General features: G+C 56.4%; 1 protein-coding gene across 12 annotated transcripts in view; it reads left to right on the top strand.

Annotated features, from left to right (window-relative positions):
* EFCAB3 (EF-hand calcium binding domain 3) overlaps positions 1-18010 on the top strand; it is a 107685-nt gene that overhangs the window by 8491 nt on the left and 81184 nt on the right. For all 12 annotated transcript variants that reach the window (XR_012898082.2, XM_075911697.2, XM_075911703.2 and 9 more), the window contains exons 4-13: positions 1097-1248; positions 1783-1868; positions 3046-3189; positions 3263-3334; positions 5532-5675; positions 6630-6701; positions 7983-8402; positions 10871-10936; positions 15003-15146; positions 16896-16967. Coding sequence is in view for 11 of the 12 variants with exons in the window: in XM_075911697.2 (XP_075767812.2) it covers positions 1097-1248; positions 1783-1868; positions 3046-3189; positions 3263-3334; positions 5532-5675; positions 6630-6701; positions 7983-8402; positions 10871-10936; positions 15003-15146; positions 16896-16967 (1372 nt within the window). In the remaining variant the exon portion in view is untranslated. The remainder of the gene's footprint in view (positions 1-1096; positions 1249-1782; positions 1869-3045; positions 3190-3262; positions 3335-5531; positions 5676-6629; positions 6702-7982; positions 8403-10870; positions 10937-15002; positions 15147-16895; positions 16968-18010) is intronic.

The following is an 18010-nucleotide window of genomic DNA, read 5'->3' as shown; positions in this document are numbered from 1 at the left end:
CTCCCTGCCTTTTTTGCGGTGGGGCGCCCACACCCGGGCGCAGGACTCGAGATGTGGGCATGCCACGGATTTTTATGAAGGCAACAGGATATTCTCTGTCCCTTTCTTCATGATTCCCCACGTTCTGGTCGCTTTTTTGACCGCCGTTGCCCAGGGCTTGGACGCGCTCAGAGGACTCTCCCCGGTGGCTCCAAGAGTGCTCTTGAGTGGTAACAGCTACCTTAGACCCCACCAGTTTGGACCTACAGTTGGGTGATGTGCTCCAACGGGCACCTCTTTGCAGCTATCGGCACTGAATTTCACTCCTCTGCCACTTTGCCACCCGAGTCCTGCACACGGGTGTGGGCGCCCCATCGCAAAAAAGTCATCTCGCAATTGGAAAGGGTTCAGAAAAGGGCACCAAAAATGATTAGGGGTCTGGAACAGCTTTCCTCTGGGGAGAACTTAATAAGACTGGGACTTGTCACCTCGGAAAAAGAGAAAGCTCAGGGGATAGAAGAGGTCTAAAATCATGACTAGTGCAGAGAAAGTAAACAAGGGCCACACGTGTAAAACAAGGAGAAGGAATTATGTCTTTCCACAGTTCACAGTCAACCTGGGGAACTCCTTGCCAGAGGATGTTGTGAAGGCCAAGACTAGAACGGTTCAACAAAGAATGAGATACGTCCATGGAGTCCATGGATGGGGTTGTGTCCCTGGCCTCTGTTGCCAGAAGCTGGGACCGAGTGACAGGGAGGGATCACTGGATGATTCCCTGTTCTGTTCACGCCCTCTGGGGCACCTGGCAGTGGCCACTGTGGGCAGACAGGACACTGGGCGAGACGGTCCTTTGGTCCGACCCAGTCTGGCTGCTCTTGTGTTCTAACGGGCCCTGCTCCAGCGGCTGGCTCATGCAGAGGCCACTGCGGTGCTGTAACTCCCCCTGGCAGTGGCTGGCCCCATAGGCACTGACTTCTGCTTTAGCCGGGGGGGGCCTGATCCCCCTCCGCCCTGGACCTCCCATGCACCTCCCTTCCCCCAAGCCTTGCCCCACCCTAGGCTGTAGCTCTTTGCAGCCCGCTGGGGACGGACCTGCCCTGAGTGGCTTTGTACCTAGATCACGCCCTCCTTCGAGGCAATGCTGAAGCGGCGGGCAGCGAGCCGGAGGAGGGAGAAGAGCGTGGACAAGGGGTACGGCCGGACTCGGCCGAGGAGGAGCACGGCCCACGCGCCCAGCTATCCCAAGCAGAGCTTCTCCCGGGCGCCCAGGTACCGAACGGCGGCTGTCCGCTCTCCCTCCCGGAGCAGGAGATGCTGGCGCGCTCGCTCTCTGGCTGGCCTTCAGGGCCAGTGCCTGGGCTGCAAGGGGGGGGAGGGTGGCGGCCAGGGAAGCGAAAGGCAAGAGAAAGGGGCAGAGACGGAGTGCTGCCACAGCCGTCTGCTGGCCTCTGTGCTGTGGGGCTTGGCCCTGCCCCCTGCAATGCGGCGCAGAATGGAACTCGCCGTCGGGGATTCTCCCTCCAGGCGGAGATTGGTGGTTCCCCAGCCCTGCTCCTGGCCCAGCAGGGAGGCCAAGGATTGGGTCCGCCTCCTTCCCACTCAGTCCCTTTGGCAGTAGTCTGGTGGGGGGAGCACACACTCCGGCTTTCACTGCTCCCTGCGGGTGCTCCGCATCAGCGCCCGGGGCTCGCCTGCCTTTGTCCCCTCCAGGCTGTGTGGGTCATGGCGACCAGGGGGGGCTGAGCATTGAGTCACCAGGACCGTTTGGCACCAGGACTCTGTGTGCATCTGATTCCTCAACAGGATGAGTAAAGCCTTGAACAACCTCTACATGCATCTGTACGAGGAGGTCGGGGAGCACGAGCCTTGGGCTGTGCAGAGAGTTGAAGGTAACCCAGATTCCCCCGCGCATGCCCCCGAAACGCAGAGGCCAAGTGCAGCTGGTCAGGAATTGGTTTCCCGGGTCCTCCCACACACGAACGTGCTCGGCGGAGTGGAAGGGTGTTTCAGGTTTTTGTTGCAAAATGAAATGGGAAGGGGAGGAGAGGGAAGGAGGGGAAGTTCACCGTTTTGCACAATAAGAGCTCTAGGTCCCCTGCTCGCAGGCAGTCCGCGCGCTCAGGCCTGCTCAGGAAGATGATCTGGGTCATGTGCGAGTTCCTAAGGGGCGGGGCAATTTGGGAAGAGCAAATGTTCTTAGAAAACCCCATGGCTGTGTCTAGACTGGCCAGTTTTTCCAGAAAATCAGCTGCTTTTCCGGAAAAACTTGCCAGCTGTCTACACTGGCCGCTTGAATTTCCGCAAAAGCACTGACTTCCTACTGTCTGAAATCAGTGCTTCTAGCAGAAATACTATGCTGCTCCCATTCAGGCAAAAGTCCTTTTACGCAAAGCTTTTGCGCAAAAGGGCCAGCGTAGAAAGCTCAGATTTGTTTTCCGCAAAAAAGCCCCGATTGCAAAAATGGCGATTGGGGCTTTTTTGCGGAAAAGCGCATCTAGATTGGCACGGACGCTTTTCCGCAAAAAGTGCTTTTCCGGAAAAGCGTCCATGCCAATCTAGATGCTCTGTTCCGAAAATCATGCCAGTCTAGAGGCAGCCCATGGTTATGGGAAGGGCTGGGTCACTCTAGGTAGGGAGGCATTTGGCCTCACAGATGGAGGCCTGGGTTCTATTCCCAGCTCTGCTGGGTGACGTGAACAAGTCACAGCCCTGCTCCGTGCCTCGGTTTCCTCATCCGTCAAATGGGACTAACGGCCCTTTGTAAAGTGCTTGCAGCTGGACCGAGCAAACGCCAGCCCTAGGGAAGTGCCAGGTATAAGCTTTGCACTGTTGCATTAAGTATCCCTGCTTGTAGCCTCCGGGGTCTGGCACATGGGTTCCTAGAGCCAGCCTTGTGCAGGTCCAAAGCCGGCCTTTCCCGTCACCGACCAGGGCTGCTGGGGGCAGAGTCTCAGTCCCCAGGGCTAGCACCAGAGCATGCGTTCCGGCCCAAAGCAGTGGGGTGCCCCTTGCCATGGGCATGTGGCACGGGGCCTGACCAGCTGTCCCCCGGCTTGCCTGCTCTAGGGTTGCCGAAAGCTTGCATGGTCTTCAGCGCCCTCCGCAACGGGAGGATCCACGTCAACGACCTGCTCCTGACCCTGCACGCGCTGGGGATCCTCGTGACCAGCACGGAGATGCGGCAAGTGCTCAAGGCCATTGACATTGATGGTGAGCGGCCCCGCCCAGCGTCCTGCCGGCTTTCTCAGCCCCTCCCCCTCTGACCCACGCCCCTCTCTTGCAGCAAACGGGAACCTGGTCTTCACCGATTTCCTGGACGTTTTGAAGGAGACCTCGCCCTTTGCCCAGACTGAGGGTGAGTGAGAGGGAGGGAGCCATGGCAGGCGGTGGAGGACCCAGATGTGGCTGTGGGACAGAGCGTTGCAATTATCCAGCCAGCCACCGCAGTAACCGTGCTCAGTTTTAAGGATGTTCTTTCCAGTACACCCAGTAACATTTCCTAGGGCGATCTGAACACAGCATGACCCCTGGATCTCAGTGGGGTCAGAATCCACTCGAGACCAGTTGGGCTCTCCCGTGGTCGCAGCTCTGGTGTCCAGTCTGGATCATACGCCAACTCTACAGGTCCAAAGAGCCAACAGACTTGCCAATCAAGGAGGAGGGGGTGGAATCTGGAGTTCACCTTCAAGGCCCCATGCAAAAAAGCACTGATTATATGTGTGCGCACATGGCCCCTCCCACAGTCCACACCAGAATTTAAATGCCCAGCGCGTGGAACTAAAACCCTCCGTTATGCAACTAGACTGGAGCTCAGCAGGAACCGGAATTTCATTGTGCAGGAAAATCCAGGATTTGGAATTGGTTTCCATTCTCATGCAGAACAAGAACCAACATTCTCAAGGTTTCCCCTGGGCTGTGACTCCGGAGAACAAAAATCCATTCCCAACCAATTGAAAAGTTTTGCTTTGGTAAAATCAAACTGTGTTGGCCTGAGTTTGATTTTTTTAACTGGCCGTCATATAATAATGTAAGGGGACTGTTAGCCCCTTACTAAAACTCTGTGGGAGTTTTTGGTTCGCCAGCTCCCTGTGTCAAAAGGGGAAGGGTCCATGAGAAATCAGGGCCCTGAGACTGACAGACCCCAGAGACAATGGAAAGCAGCCAACGCTCTAGCTCTGCCTGATTGACAGGTTGGACAGGCCAGTGAGGAAAGTGAGAGGCCAGGCCCCGTCCTCCCTGTGAGCTGGGATTTTCCTGGGTCTCTCTGAGCAAGGAGAGAGCTGAGAGACAGCTAAGAGGAGCAAGCTGTGTGGAGAAGCAGCCCTGCAGCAACAGAGCCAGGCACATACAGCCCAAGGAGTGCAAGCTGTGCTGAGGGGCAGTCCTGCAGCGACAGAGCCAGACACACACAGCCCAAGGAGTGCAAGCTGTGTGGAGAGGCAGTTTTGCAGCAACAGAGCCAGGCACACACAGCCCAAGGAGCGCAGACCCTGTGTTGAGCAGCAGACTGGCAGTTCTCAGAGAGCCAAAAGTGACAGAGAAGTAACGCAAGGAGCTGGAGACGGACAAGGCAGCACAGCCTGCAGCTGGGTGTGGTGAGCAGCTGGGACCAGCAAAGTGCAGGGAGAGGCTCTGGGCAGGGAGATATCACGAGCCAAGAGGCCCAGCAGGCCAGACTGGGAGAGGGGTCTGGCCACTTAGAGCTTGAGGCTGTGTGGTCACTGCCAGAGCAAGCGTGTCCAGCCTGCAGCCCCCCTGCAGCACATCCAGGGCCTCTAAGGGGCCTCTAAGGAAGAGACTGTGAACTGTCCTTACACTCTGCAGGCTGCTGTTTTGATGTCCCCGTGCTACAGAGCAGGGCTGTGTGTTCTCATTTAACCATTCTCATTGTTTCTTATTCTTTTCTCTTTAATCAGTTGATGTTTAATAAATTGTATTTGCTTTGAACCTGATAAAATGATCACTGGGCCAAGAAGGCCTGCAGTGTGAGGAGAGCACCTCGGAGTGGGGACACCCTAACTCCTGCCCCTAGTGACTACAAGGTCGGGGATTAAGCCCCAGGAAACCTGGGCCCAGCCTTGTTGGGGTTTCGAGGACTCTGCTACTCAGGAGAGTGGAGGGGGAGCCCTCAGGATCAGGGAGCCGTGGGGTAAAGGAAGTGGGAGCGGGGACTCAGATCCTTTCGCTGGTCCATTTCACCAGGGTGGTATAGAAGCCAGGAAAGTTCCCCACAATCGTGGGACCACTCCCCCGCTTACAATAAGATGACCACGTGCATTAAAAAGGGAACCAGAAAGTCTTTCCTCAGGGCAGGAAATCGAACCCCAAAGGAAGCTGAGATGCAGGTGTTCAGATTTTCTTTCTCAATCATCTCGCGTTGAAACTGACCCGCGTCTATTTGCCACTTAGCTCTCAACAGCTGGGCGTTTTCTGCTGTAAACTAGACGCTCGGCAGCAAGTTCCTCTGCCAGAGGAGCCACTGGAGGGGGGATCTTGCTGCTGCCCCTGCTTCCTGGGCTTAGTAACCTGTCGGTTTCCTGCCTTGCCTGCAGCCTTCCAGAACACCTACCAGGCTTTCAGCAAGATGCGGAAGGGTCTGATCGCCGTGGACGACTTGCAGCCCTCTCTGCTCTGCCTGGGCGTGGGGCTGAGCTTGGAGACGCTGCAGGAGGCGCTGAAACATGTTTACGTGACCAGTGAGTCTCAGCTGCTGGTGCAGGGACGTGCCCCTGGGTGGCAGAGCCTGTGATCCCTTTGCCGGCACCTAGGGCCAAATGCTGCCTTAGGCTGGAAGAGCAGCAGGGTCCTGCTTGCATGGTCCCTGATGGTGCCTGCTGGAGGGGCGAGCTAGACACGCACGTGCCAGCTGCAGTGGGGCAGGGTCCTCATCCAAGGGAGCAGGCCGGGATGCCCTGAGGGCTCGGACACAGCACGGGTCCCGGTGGCTTTCAGAGCCCCCTGCGTGTGCCGAGTAGCCAGCACACGGCCGGAGTGACTGAACCCTGCGCTCACTTACACCAGTGCAAACGGGGAGTGACTCCACGGGGATCCCTGGTGCGAAACCAGCGCTGGTGAGAAGAGACGCAAACACGAGTCCTGCTGCGTGTGGAGGCTCTGGGCCGGAAGGGGGCCGCCCCTCCCCACGCCCGGGGGCGGATGGGTGCAGACTGGACATTACCTCTAGAGGACAGAGTTCTGGGGCTCTCCCCGCCTGGCAGACGTGTCTGGGGAGGCCAAAGTCCCACGCTTAACGTGATCTGATAAAGCTGGGGGAGGGGTGGCAGCAGGTGTGGCAAGTCAGTGCCCGGCCTCCCTCTCTCAGCCCCCCAGCCTGGGTTTAGTTTTTGTGGGTTTGACTCTGGGACCCCCTGCACCCTCCCACACCCACTTATCACTCTGGCAGGGCTCCCAGCCCGGGTGTGGCTCCTGGACCCTCCTGTGCGATCTTTCCTAGCTGCCCGCTGGCGGGTGGGCATCGGGTTACCGTGCCACGTGCACTCTGGCCATTTGCCTTCATGCATCACCTGCCCTGGGTGTGTCTGGCTGCAATGCTCTGCTGCCTGGGCCCCCATATACCACCGGCCCCCCTTGATAGGCGGGGCCCTCGTGCAAGATGCCTGCTCCGCGCCTGACCGGCTGCCCCCTTGCAGAGGACAAGCAGCTGAACGTCTGGGATTTCCTGATGGCCGTGAGCGACCTCGAGCATCAGTACGAGGACGTGGGTGAGTGAGGCCCAGGCGGGCCATGATGTGGTGGATCGGCCCCGGGGCCTCTGGAGCTGCTGGAGAGCTCGGCGCTGCCACAGACTCATGTTGTGCCTGGCTCTGGTGCACAGAGGGGCACGTGGCCCACGCACCGACACGTGGGCCTGGCGTTGACGCTGCCGCGCTCCAGCTGGCGAGTCCACGCGCCCTGGCTGTGGGCGTCAGCCCGGGCCCAGGGGCGCTGGGAGTTCAGCTGCAGTTTGCAAATTCACTCAAATCCGGAACCAATTTCATGCACCACAGCATCCGGCCCGGTGCACCTTTTCACAAGGGTTCGGTGCAAACCCGGCTGAGACCCACTGGCTGTCACTCAGCCTCCTGTGGCTCTTAGGCATCGAGCACAGAGCAGACCGGGGCGAGGGGTGCTCAGGAGCTCAGCCCCAAAGCAGAGGCCTGCCAGTGCCCCTGCACAGTGCCTGTGACTCCCAGCCCCCACGCTGCCGGGATTTCACACCAGCCTGTTGATTTTCTTTCCCATCTGAAGTTTTCATCCCAGCTGCTCCACGTTGCCCTAGTTGCGTGGTCGTGCCCGAAGCAGGCAGACTGAGAAATCCGGGCTTGTGCCTGCGGTGGCCTGGGGTTCACGTCCCAAGCTGCAGAACGGCTCCGGGAGTTTGTGGTGGCTTCTGTGGTCTGCAGCTGCTCCCTGCGCTGCCGTGGCTGGTCCTGGCTGCTAGCGGATGGTCCGTGCACCAGGCCGGCCCTTCAAACAGGGTTGGGGGAGCCCATTGTTCTCCCACTGGCCAGAACCCGCTGCCTTCCAAGCCAGGCCAGGCCTCGTGGTCACTAGGTTCCTGGTTGCTAGGGTCCCCCACACCTCAGGCCAGGGTCGGGGGTCCCAGCTGCTAGTCAAGGTCACACCTGATGCTCTGCAACAATAACCCCTTCCCCTTGTTAAACAGGCAGCCCCTCAGGGAAACTGAGGCACACATAGCCGCGCACATACCAATCATGTACAGCTCTTCGGAAACCCCCACTTCATCACACTTGGGTCTCAGATTCCCTCCCTGCCAGTCCCACCCAGGCCTCCCCTCACCCCCAAAACCCCAAGGGGAGAACACCATCTGCCAGTCAGGGACTGTGTGGTGTGCTCTGCAGCCATTTCATTCCCCCCTCCCCCCACCCTCCGGGCTGTGGCTGACTCCTGCCTGCTGTCAAGCAACGAGGCCTTCACCCGTGCGCCCCCTTTGCCAGCGAGGCCGAGGGACTCACGTGAGACCCCGCCCTGTCTCCCCACAGAATCCCTGGGCCTCTACGACACTTTGAAACCCAAGAGGCCTGGGCGTGCGTTAGACTCTGACGCAAAGGCCAGGGCGAGGAGACGGACGCGGTTCTCCTTTGACGTCAAGTACCTGCAGAAAGCTGACGCGCCTCAGCTGGATTCCTCTTCAGCTCGCCCGCAGAAAGCGCCCCGGGCTGGTAAACAGCCGTCCTGCCCCCGGCCTCGGTTCCTGTCCTTCCAAGAGAAGCTTCCGTCTAGACTCGATGCGGAAGGCAGCCCCGAGGAGACTCCCCGGGCTCCCAAGAGGCGTCTGACCCGACAGAAGCCTCCTTGGAGCACTAGCATTGAGGAAGACATAGAGGAACCTCTGGAAGACACGGAGAGCCCTTTTGCCCAGGAGAGGAGCCACAAGACACGGCAATTCACAGCAGCCAAGGGTGAGCATTTCAGCCTGCCTGCACACGTGCTGAGGCTGCAGGCACATGCAGATGCACAAGCAGGTCCTCGTGCACAGGTGAACCACTTGTGCGAAACAAAGTCCGCTCTTTTGGCAACAAAATATTGTGTGGAAGCAATAGCCAGCTGGTTGGCTTGGAGTGGAGAATTGCCTAGTGCAGGGGTCTCCAACCTTTGTAGCCACAAGATCACTTTTTCAATGTAAGTGCAATGTAAGAGCTACCTCAAACCCAAATACCCTTCCCCGGCTTCCTTCCCCCCTTGTCTGAGGCCCCGCCCTTGCTCCACCCCTTCTCCCAGGCCTCACCCTGCTCACTCCATCCCCCTTCCTCCCCGAATCTCATTCACTTTCACCAGGCTGGGGCAGAGGGTTGGGGTGCAGGCTCTGGCCTTGGGCCAAGGGATGTGGAGTGTGGGAGGGGTCACCCTGAAGGTAGGGAGGTGGGGTGGGTTCTGGAGTGGACTAGAGGATAGGGTATTTGCCTGGGGAGCATAGGGTTGAGGGCTTGAGACCCTCTCCCCCCACTCTGGGAGCAGCTAGACAGCCAGCACAGGCTGCCCCAGGGATGGAGATGGCTCCTGCATTAGAAAGTTATTAGAAAAGCAGGATAAGGAGGCTGCTGAAGGTAGGGGGCTGGGTTCTGGAATGGACTAGGCAGATAAGGAATTTGCCTGGGGGAGCACAGGGTTCGGGGCTTGAGTCCTGCCCACCCTGGGAGTGACCAGAGAGCTGGCTCCCCCATTAGGAAGGGCAGGATATAGGACCCGAGGGAGGTGGAGTGGACTAGTGGATAGGACATTTGCCTCGAGAGTGCAGACTTGAGTCCTGCCCACCCTGGGAGTGACCAGACAGCAAACAGAGGATAAGGAGCCCTGAAGGTAGGAAGGCAGAGTGGGTTCCGGAATGCCCTAGGGTCACCTGGCATCAGTGCCTGGAGCACAGGGTGGTGGACTAGAGTTCCCTCCTGTCCTCCTGTCCCTGCTCCACCCGCCACGGTAGCAGCCTGGCAGCCAACCCCAGTTGCCCCAGGGATGGAGCTGGCTCCCATATTAGGAAGGCAGGAGAAGGGGTCCACTGAAGGTTGGGCAGCAGGGTGCATTCTTGAGTGGAGTAGGGGCTAGGGCATTGGCCTGCAGAAGGTAAGGTTGTGGGTTCAAGTCCCATCCACTGTGGGAGTGGCCAGACAGATGCCCCAGGAAAGGAGCAGCAGAGCCAAGACAGGCCTAGCACCACTCCGGAAAGTGACTGCCATGTACAGCACTGGCGCCATCTACCGGCAATTGAACCCACAGCCTCTACTTGCCACAATTCCCCATTACAGAGCTGCAGGTTCAGTGTCCGTAGGCAAGGACAGCATGTGGCTACAGGAGCGCAATTACCACAGGGATAATCACTCCAGACATGATACCTTCAGGGTTTTAGAACTCACCACTCAAAGCATTACATTCCATTCCATTTCAGCCTGAGAGAGAAATGCAAGTTATGAAACGCACAGACCGGTCAGAAACCAAAACCAACCCACTTTGCAAGCAGTGAAACTATAACAACCCCCCTGCACGTGTTGGGCCAGGAGACGAGAGGGAAGGACAGTGCGTGTTTGTGAGAAGGACAGACACACACACAGTGTGTGGGAGTGACAGAGATTTGCACTGCCAAGCTCCCTCCATCCCCTTCTCTCTGTGAGGAAATGGGGTACAGGAGTGGGGGAAGGAGGAACACCCTGACATCAGCCTCCTCCCCTTCTCGCTCCCATGCCCTGCACAGCAAGGGGCAGCTCCGAGGCGGGGAGCAGGAGCAGCATGACAGTGGGTGGAGGGGCAACTGAAGTGCCAGCACTTGAGAGCTTCCCAGCCAAACCAGTCAGGATCCCCTGTCAGAGGCTCCAAGACCTACTGGTAGATCCCGATCAACCGGTTGGTGACTGGCCTAGTGGTTAGGGAGGGAGTCGTGGCTTTGGGAAGCATTCCCAGCGCTGCTATTGCCTTGCGACGTGAGCTTGAGTGAGCCGCAGCTCGGGATCCCAGATCCCGGTGGCCTCATTCCGAGCCATGCTGACGACGTCGGGGATCCAGTCATGTCTGGCAGGAGGGGGGGGGAGGGCACAGAATCCAAGATGCAGCCCAGGCTGCTTGGGAGCTAGGAACCATCCCAACTGACTAGACCTGATGTTTATCTACAAACTGTGCCCAGCTGTGCTAGGCTAGGCAGGCAGAGCGTCCCGGCCAGGTCACCTCTGGAGTTAGTGATGGAAACACCCACTGAACCGGTCCATCCGTCTCTCTGCCCGATCTCGGCTGGGCTCGTCCCAGGCTCTGCTCCCATTGCTGATTTGGGTTGTGGCCGTGCTCCCATTGCTGATTTGGATTGCGGTCGTGCCTCGTTCTGCGTTTCGGCTGGGAGGGGGCCGGGGCGCGTCTTCCCAGAACTGACCTGTTCTCTGCTCTGCAGAACCAGCCGGGGTGAAAGAACCAGGGGTGGCTTCTGCTGGCGGCCAGCGTGTCCCCGACTCTGAAGGTAAGTAAAGGAGCAAAGGCTGAGGGAATTCTCATGTGTGTGATGGACAACGGCGGGGGGGGAGGGGAGGAGGGGGTTCTTTAAAGATGCCTCAACACAGCCTCCAGTTTTGTGAGAGCAGTTTTACACACACACACCCAAGGGCTGTGTCTACACTGGCAAGTTTTTCCGGAAAATCATCTGATTTTCCAGAAAAACTTGCCAGCTGTCTACACTGGCCGCTTGAATTTCCGGACGATCTACTGTAAAATCATCAGTGCTTTTCTGGAAAAACTATGCTGCTCCCGTTTGGGCAAAAGTCTTTTTCAGAAAGACTTTTGCCCGAAAGGGCCAGTGTAGACAGCATAGTTCTGTTTTCCGCAAAAAAGCCCCGATCACGAAAATAGTGATCGGGGCTTTTTTGCAAAAAAACGCGTCTAGATTGGCCACGGATGCTTTTCCGCAAAAAGTTCTTTTCCGGAAAAGCATCCGGCCAATCTAGACGTGCTTTTCCGAAAATCCCGGGCTTCATTTGCAAGTTCGAATGCCTACATTAGTCACCCTAGTTCGAACTAGGATGGCGGTGTAGACAGACCCTCAGTAGCTAAAGATCCTGCCAACCCGTGGGTTGTTACACCCTGAGCCCTAGGAATTGGGTAAGGGTGGGTGTGTGAATTCACAGGGTTGCACCTTGAGCCTCACACAGTAATGTCCTTATCCTCTATTTATTGACAATTCCCAAACTAGCAGAATGCACATGCTAAGCACACAGTGTCATGCTCACCAATCCTGATAAAGGCAGGCAGGCAGACTTCCCCTGTTGGCCAGGCAATATCAGTCTCTCTGGTCTTAGGCTGTGTCTCGGAGGTGAGTTCCTCTTTTCCGGGTCTTCCTCCCTCCTCCTGGTCCTCTTCCAGCCTTTTCTTCCTTCTGTTACTTCTGATCTTCTTCTTCTCCTTCTTGAACCCCAGTTTATATAATGAAACCTGGGTTTTGTTTAGCTAGACCTTAACCAATTATTTTAATATAATTTTACTAACCAATCATAACAAAATGACCTAACCAATCATACCCCACCACCTTAATTGATTTACACCTAGCAAAATTAATGATACAGGAGACAGAAACAGTTACAAGAGACAGAGATCACACAGTCAAACAATAGGGAAGTGTAGTGACAATGATCATAGGGTGAGGATTCCACAATATGCTCTATGGATAAGCAATTTCTTGCCAGACAGACTGGTGTTACTTAAGTTTTCTTTACCCATCTTGAGATCTGTTTCTTTATCTGGTGACAGTGGGGGAGCGATCCGGGCAAAGTCCCCTCCTCACAGCCAGGGGTGACACTTTGTAATACCATTTAGGTGGAAATGTGAGTATGTGACTCCAGGCCTTACAGGAATGGCTGCTACTCTTCAGTCTGGCTGCAGAAGGTGGCTTTGGTTCAGGCCTAGCACAGGCCTTCCAACATGGCTACAGAAAAGCCATATTGTTACACTGTGATTCCTCCGGGATTCCAAGAGGGCCTCGTAATCCTAGTGCACGTCTACTCTGCAATGTAAGCCCGGGGTTTGAATTCAGGTTCAAGCCGAATTCCCTTCCATCCACACACAAATTGTGCTAACCCAAGGATTGGGATTGGAGGAGCCAACCTGAGTCACGCCCTATTGCTATGCAATGCAGGTGCAGCCTCGCCGGCCTTGGGCTCCAGGAGTCCATCAAAAGGATCCCTCAATCCCAGGAGCCAACATCCTGTCTCCTCTGACCAGCCAAGTGTGGTGGACAGTCAAGTTTTCCCACATTGCACCACACACAAAGGACTCAAGCACGTAGGAGGGCACCAGGCAGTCTGGGATCTGGGTAGTTGGACTCGGGGCCCCATTAAGCAGTGTAGCTGTTGGACCCAAAGTTCAATCAGTCCTAACCTGGGTTACAAACGTGTCGCTGTCCAAGCACTAAGGCGATGTCTACACAATCGGTTTTTGCCAGAAGAGGTAATGCAAATGAAGCGCTGATTAGCATATTGTCGTGTTTCATTTGCATAGTCTATTCCGAGCCGGTTTTGCGCAAAAACGTGCAGTGTGGACATTTCCTTTTTGCGCAAAAACATGCAGTGTGGACGTTTCCTTTTTGCACAAAAAAACCCTTTTTGTGCGAGATCCTTACCCCTCTCCCAGAAGGGATAAAAGAATACAAGAAAAAGGGGGTTTTGCACAAAAAGGAAATGTCCACACTGCCTGTTTTGCGCAAAAACCCCCTTGCACAAAAAGGGCTCGGAATAGATTATGCAAATGAAGCATGACAATATGCTAATCAGTTCTTCATTTGCATTGCCTCTTCCGGCAAAAGCCATAGTGTAGACAAAGCCTAAGTTAACTAACCCAGAGTCTGCTGACTTGAGTCCTACTGACCCTGGGCTTACACTGTCTAACTCGAGACAGACCTGGGCTGTGTCTAGACTGGCAAGCTGCTTTTGCGGAAAAATTTGCCAGCTGTCTACACTGGCCGCAATGTAAGATTGTCAGTGTTCTTGCGGAAATGCTATGCTGCTCCCGTTCGGGCAAAAGCCCTCTTGCGCAAATGCTTTGCGCAAGAGGGCCAGTGTAGACAATGTGGTATTGTTTTGCGCAAAAAAGCCCCGATGGTGAAAATAGTGATCGGGGCTTTCTTGCACAAAACTGCATCTAGATTGGCACGGACGCTTTTTGTTTTTGTGGAAAAGCGTCCGTGCCAATCTAGACGCTCTTTTCCGCAAATGCTTTTAACGGAAAAACTTTTCCATTAAAAGCATTTATGGAAAATCCTGCCAGTCTAGACATAGCCCTGAGGTTTAAAGGCCAGGCAGAGCCATCCTGAGCTTAGTCTGACCCCCTGCAAAACACAAGCCAGAGAATCCACAGCCATGTCATTGTCCCCATCCTGGGCTCTGTCCTGTATCGGGGGCCTAGAATCCCGTTGTGGCAATGGAAAGAGTCCGTGGCAGTGTTCCAGGGGAGCATGGTCACTACTCTACACACACAAACTTTCTAAGGTAAAAGACTCTATAACTAGACGTGTTACAACTTCTTATTGCTAAAAACCAAAATTGGTAACTTCAGCCAGAGCTGATCAGAAAATGTCTGGGTTTGTTCGCATGAGAAATTTCAGTTGCTCAGCAAAAACCCAGAAGCTGAACTGTTTTACCCAAAACATGTTGATCCCAAAACACTGCGGCTGTGTCTACACTGGGCCACTTATTCCGGAAAAGCAGCCGCTTTTCCAGAATAACTTGCCAGCTGTCTACACTGGCTGCTTGCTTTTCCAGAAAAGCAAGGACGATCTACTGTAAAATGGTCAGTGTTTTTCTGGAAAAACTATGCTGCTCCCGTTCGGGCAAAAGTCCTTTTCCAGAAAAACTGTTCCGGAAAAGGGCCAGTGTAGACAGCACAGAAGTCTTTTCCACAAAAAAGCCCCGATCGTGAAAATGACGATCGGGGCTTTTTTCCGGAAAAGCGCGTCTTCATTGGCCACGGACGCTTTTCCAGGAAAAGTGCTTTTCCGGAAAAGCATCCTGCCAATGTAGACGCGCTTTTTCCGGAAATACTTACAACGGAAAACTGTTCCGTTTTAAGCATTTCCGGAAAAGGGTGCCAGTGTAGACGTAGCCTGCCATGGTACCTCATTGGAGCTGTGGTTCAGGAGCTTGCTGCTCCCATTCTCCTCTATAATCTGGGCTCCTGTGTCAGACTACACCTCCTGTGATGCATCATAGTCTCTCCTTGTGGTCCATCATGGGAGTCCTTGACTTTGGTGTATCATGGGAAATGTAGTCCAGCCTGGAAGTCTAGCCCATAGACAAGAATATGGCACAAGACAATGAGTGCACTGCGATGGGAGAGCTGAGGAGATATTATTTGGTTTGGGGACATGGTTTTTTTGGTGAAAACAGTCATTTTTCAGGCCAAGTTCAATGTAATCAACAGCCCGATTTTCTGTCACAGTAGAGTTGAGGCAGAACATTTTTGAGCAGCCTTGGAAAGCAGCTAGCGTGTAAACGAACCCCACCAGTGATGGACTGACCTGCTGTGCATTCTCCGCCCTGCAGCCCTACAGGATGCCTCTGAGATTGTCAACAAGATCAAAGCCGATACCGTGGAGGTTGCTGAACTGCGCGGCATTCTGCAGACCATGGGGATCCCTTTCACTGACCAGGAGTTCCAGGAAGTGCTGCAGAAAGTGACGCTGGAAAGTGAGCCTTTCAAAAGGCTGTCCGTCCGTCCGTCCGTCTGTCTGTTTTAGTGGTGCACGTGTAAGGAGGGGCACATACACAGGTCAGCATGTAGCCAGCTGGTGCATGCCAGGCTTCCAACCTCCATGGGACCCCTTTGACATGAGTCCCAGAGCTGAATGCTAATGTCAGGCTAGAGCGTTATCCCAATTGACAGCGGTGTCGCTGAGAGCAGGACTGGGCCTTGCCTGTTCACCCCCAGCTGCCATCGCTAAATTAAATGATCCATTAAAACATTGGCTCTACACACCGCCTGTTCCTCATGTGGACAGAATGCCTTAGGGGTGCGGGGACCGCCGGAGATTCGTGGGGGTCCTCCGGGGGGTCCGTGAGTCATGGTCAAGCCACTGATCTGGCCAATCAGATCCTCAACCCCCCCTGCCCTAGGTTTACAATAAGCAGTGGAGCCGACAACAACCACGGGCAACAACTCTGGGAAGGGGTGGAGCCCCGGGTTCCCTCTAAGCTGCACGCATGCACGGCCACGCACCAAGAAATCGTAGGCCTGCCCCGCTCACCTGCTCAGCAGCACGCCCGACCACGCACTTTCCTGCGGGACAGGAAGGTGAGTGGTGGCGGCGGGGGCAGCCTGGTGGGTTCTAGCAGGGCCGCGTGCGGAGAGCAGGGGGCCTGCTCCACCCCCATTTGCTCTGTCTGGAGCCAGGTCGCGGTGAAGCTGTCCCTGCTTAGGCAGCCTCAACGGACCCAGTTCCAGCTACTATGGGTGGGACACAACAGCCCGGCCGGGACCGGAGCCGCCGCATGGTGGGAGGTGATTGCTCGGGCAGCCCCGGCCCGTCTCGGAGCCAGTGCGTGGCCCCCAAGCCTATCCCCCTGGCACCCTTACCCCAGGAACAGCTGGCTGGGAGTTCTGGGCAGCGCCGCCCCAGCTCCCCCCTTGCCCACCGGTTGAGGGACCCAGGAAGCCCACCCCCCACTTCCCCTCCCAGTGAGCAGCTTCCTGGGGGGGGTTGGGCAGCCCAATCCTGGGCCAGCCTCCCCCAGCGAGGAGCTGTCACTTCCCCTACCTCTCAGCCCCCCCTACTGAGTTCCACTTGCCCTGAATCTTGCACCCCCTGAGCCACCCCATATCTCCCACCCTCTGCCCCCTTGATTCCTGTACTGCAGGGTCATTACCCCTTGTGAATTACCCCTTGTTTGGTATTTTTTTCTTGTGTAACAATTTAAATGTGTGTGTGTGTGTGTGTGTGTGTGTGTGTGTGTGTGTGTGTGTGTGTGTGTGTGTACATACATGTTGTCAGTAACTGGTTGGTGCCATGGTGGCACACATGATGTCAATGTTGATGGACAAGACAGAACTCACTCTGCTCATGGATGGGAAATCAGAGGGAACACTGGCAGAGGAGGCGGGACCTCAGTCAGAGGAGGCGGGACCTCAGTCAGAGGAGGCGGGACCTCCGAGCCACACAGAGCACCAGATGTGGAGCTCCAGCACCCCAGCAGCAACTCAAAGGGGCCCTGGGCTCCAGCTGGCGCCACTGGCAAATGCCACGACCCATGGCAATTGCCCCCCCACCCCCACCCCGTGGGCAAGCCTGACAGGAGGCCTCATGCACATGTAAAAAGCTGCACTTTATTATCAAAATCTGATCCCAGCACATTCCGCAGCCAACCCATCTGTTTCTCTCTTCCCTTGGCCCCGTGTCCTTCCCCGGCGCCTTGGCCTTTGGATCCTTCTTTACGCCGCAGAGGACGGGACGGTGAGCTTCGATCGCTTCCTGGCGGCTGCGGCCAACACGCGGCGCTTCTCCGAATTTTCAGGTGAGCGGGGGCCTGATAGGGCGGGAAGAGGACGAGTCAAACTGTGCTGGGCTCCAAAGCCCTGCCCCTCTTGCACTCGGTCACGCTGGTGCGAAGTATCACGCTCACTGTGCGCTGGTGAATGGTGCCACCCGGCACAGGTGCTAGCCGGCACTGGGTGCTAGCCGGCACTGCCTTCTTCTGAGCCTGCGTCCAGCCCCTGCGCAGCACGAGATTGTCACAGCTCCCAGCTCTCTGGGATTCACGGACAGGGTCATGGCTGGTCAGGCTCCATGGCCACTTGCATTCTCTCCCTGCAGCGTGACGGGTCCTCATTAGAGGGGCAGAAACTTGTTTTAAACAGTAACTGCGTTACCGCTAGTGACTGCAGGGTCACACGCTGCCTTGCACTGCAGAGCCTGCCGCCAAGTCTCCCCAGGAGCGGGCCCGCCTCCCAGGGAGTGGAGCCGGCAAGGGCGCCAGCCCCGCTGCCTGGGAGCCAGTATTGAATCTGTGATGGGGCCAGGCCAGGCCTGCCAGGGACAGGGATTACCCTGGCCAGCCTGCTGGTGCAGCCCCTGCCTGCAGTGGGCCCTGCAGGACTGGAGCAGGCCCTTGCCCGGGAGACACGGGGAGCTGCTCCAGCCCCTACCAGTTACCCAGAACCGATAAGCCTCGCCCATTTAGGTTAACCTTTCACATCCTGAGTCCCCACACCCAGGCTCTGGCAGGGAACGGGTTAAGCTCGGGGTCTCGATTCGCTGGCAGTCGGTGTCTGATTGCCTGTGGGCAGGGTGCTCTGGCTGGGGAGGAGGAGCCGGCGGGAAGCCGGAGGAAGAGGAGCTGGCTTAGGGACCGCTGGTCTCTCTTTGCTTCTCCCTTCGCTGGGCCCTAAGAAACGGGACTTTGCAGCCACTCCCCTTGGAGCATCACCCGCACCCAGGGATGCTTGAACTGAGCACGGAGGCATTGTCCTCTCCGCAGCCCGGGACTAGGATCCCGCTGCCAGATTGGGCAGAGCTCGGCTTCGGGGCCTTGTCTAAAGGCTGACGTGGCAGCCGAGC

Source organism: Pelodiscus sinensis, chromosome 29 (assembly GCF_052426305.1).
Source record: "Pelodiscus sinensis isolate ZL-2025 chromosome 29, ASM5242630v1, whole genome shotgun sequence".
In the NCBI taxonomy this organism is placed as follows: Eukaryota; Metazoa; Chordata; order Testudines; family Trionychidae; genus Pelodiscus; species Pelodiscus sinensis.
Note: the sequence above shows the minus strand (reverse complement) of the source record. Positions and strands in the feature narration are given on the sequence as shown.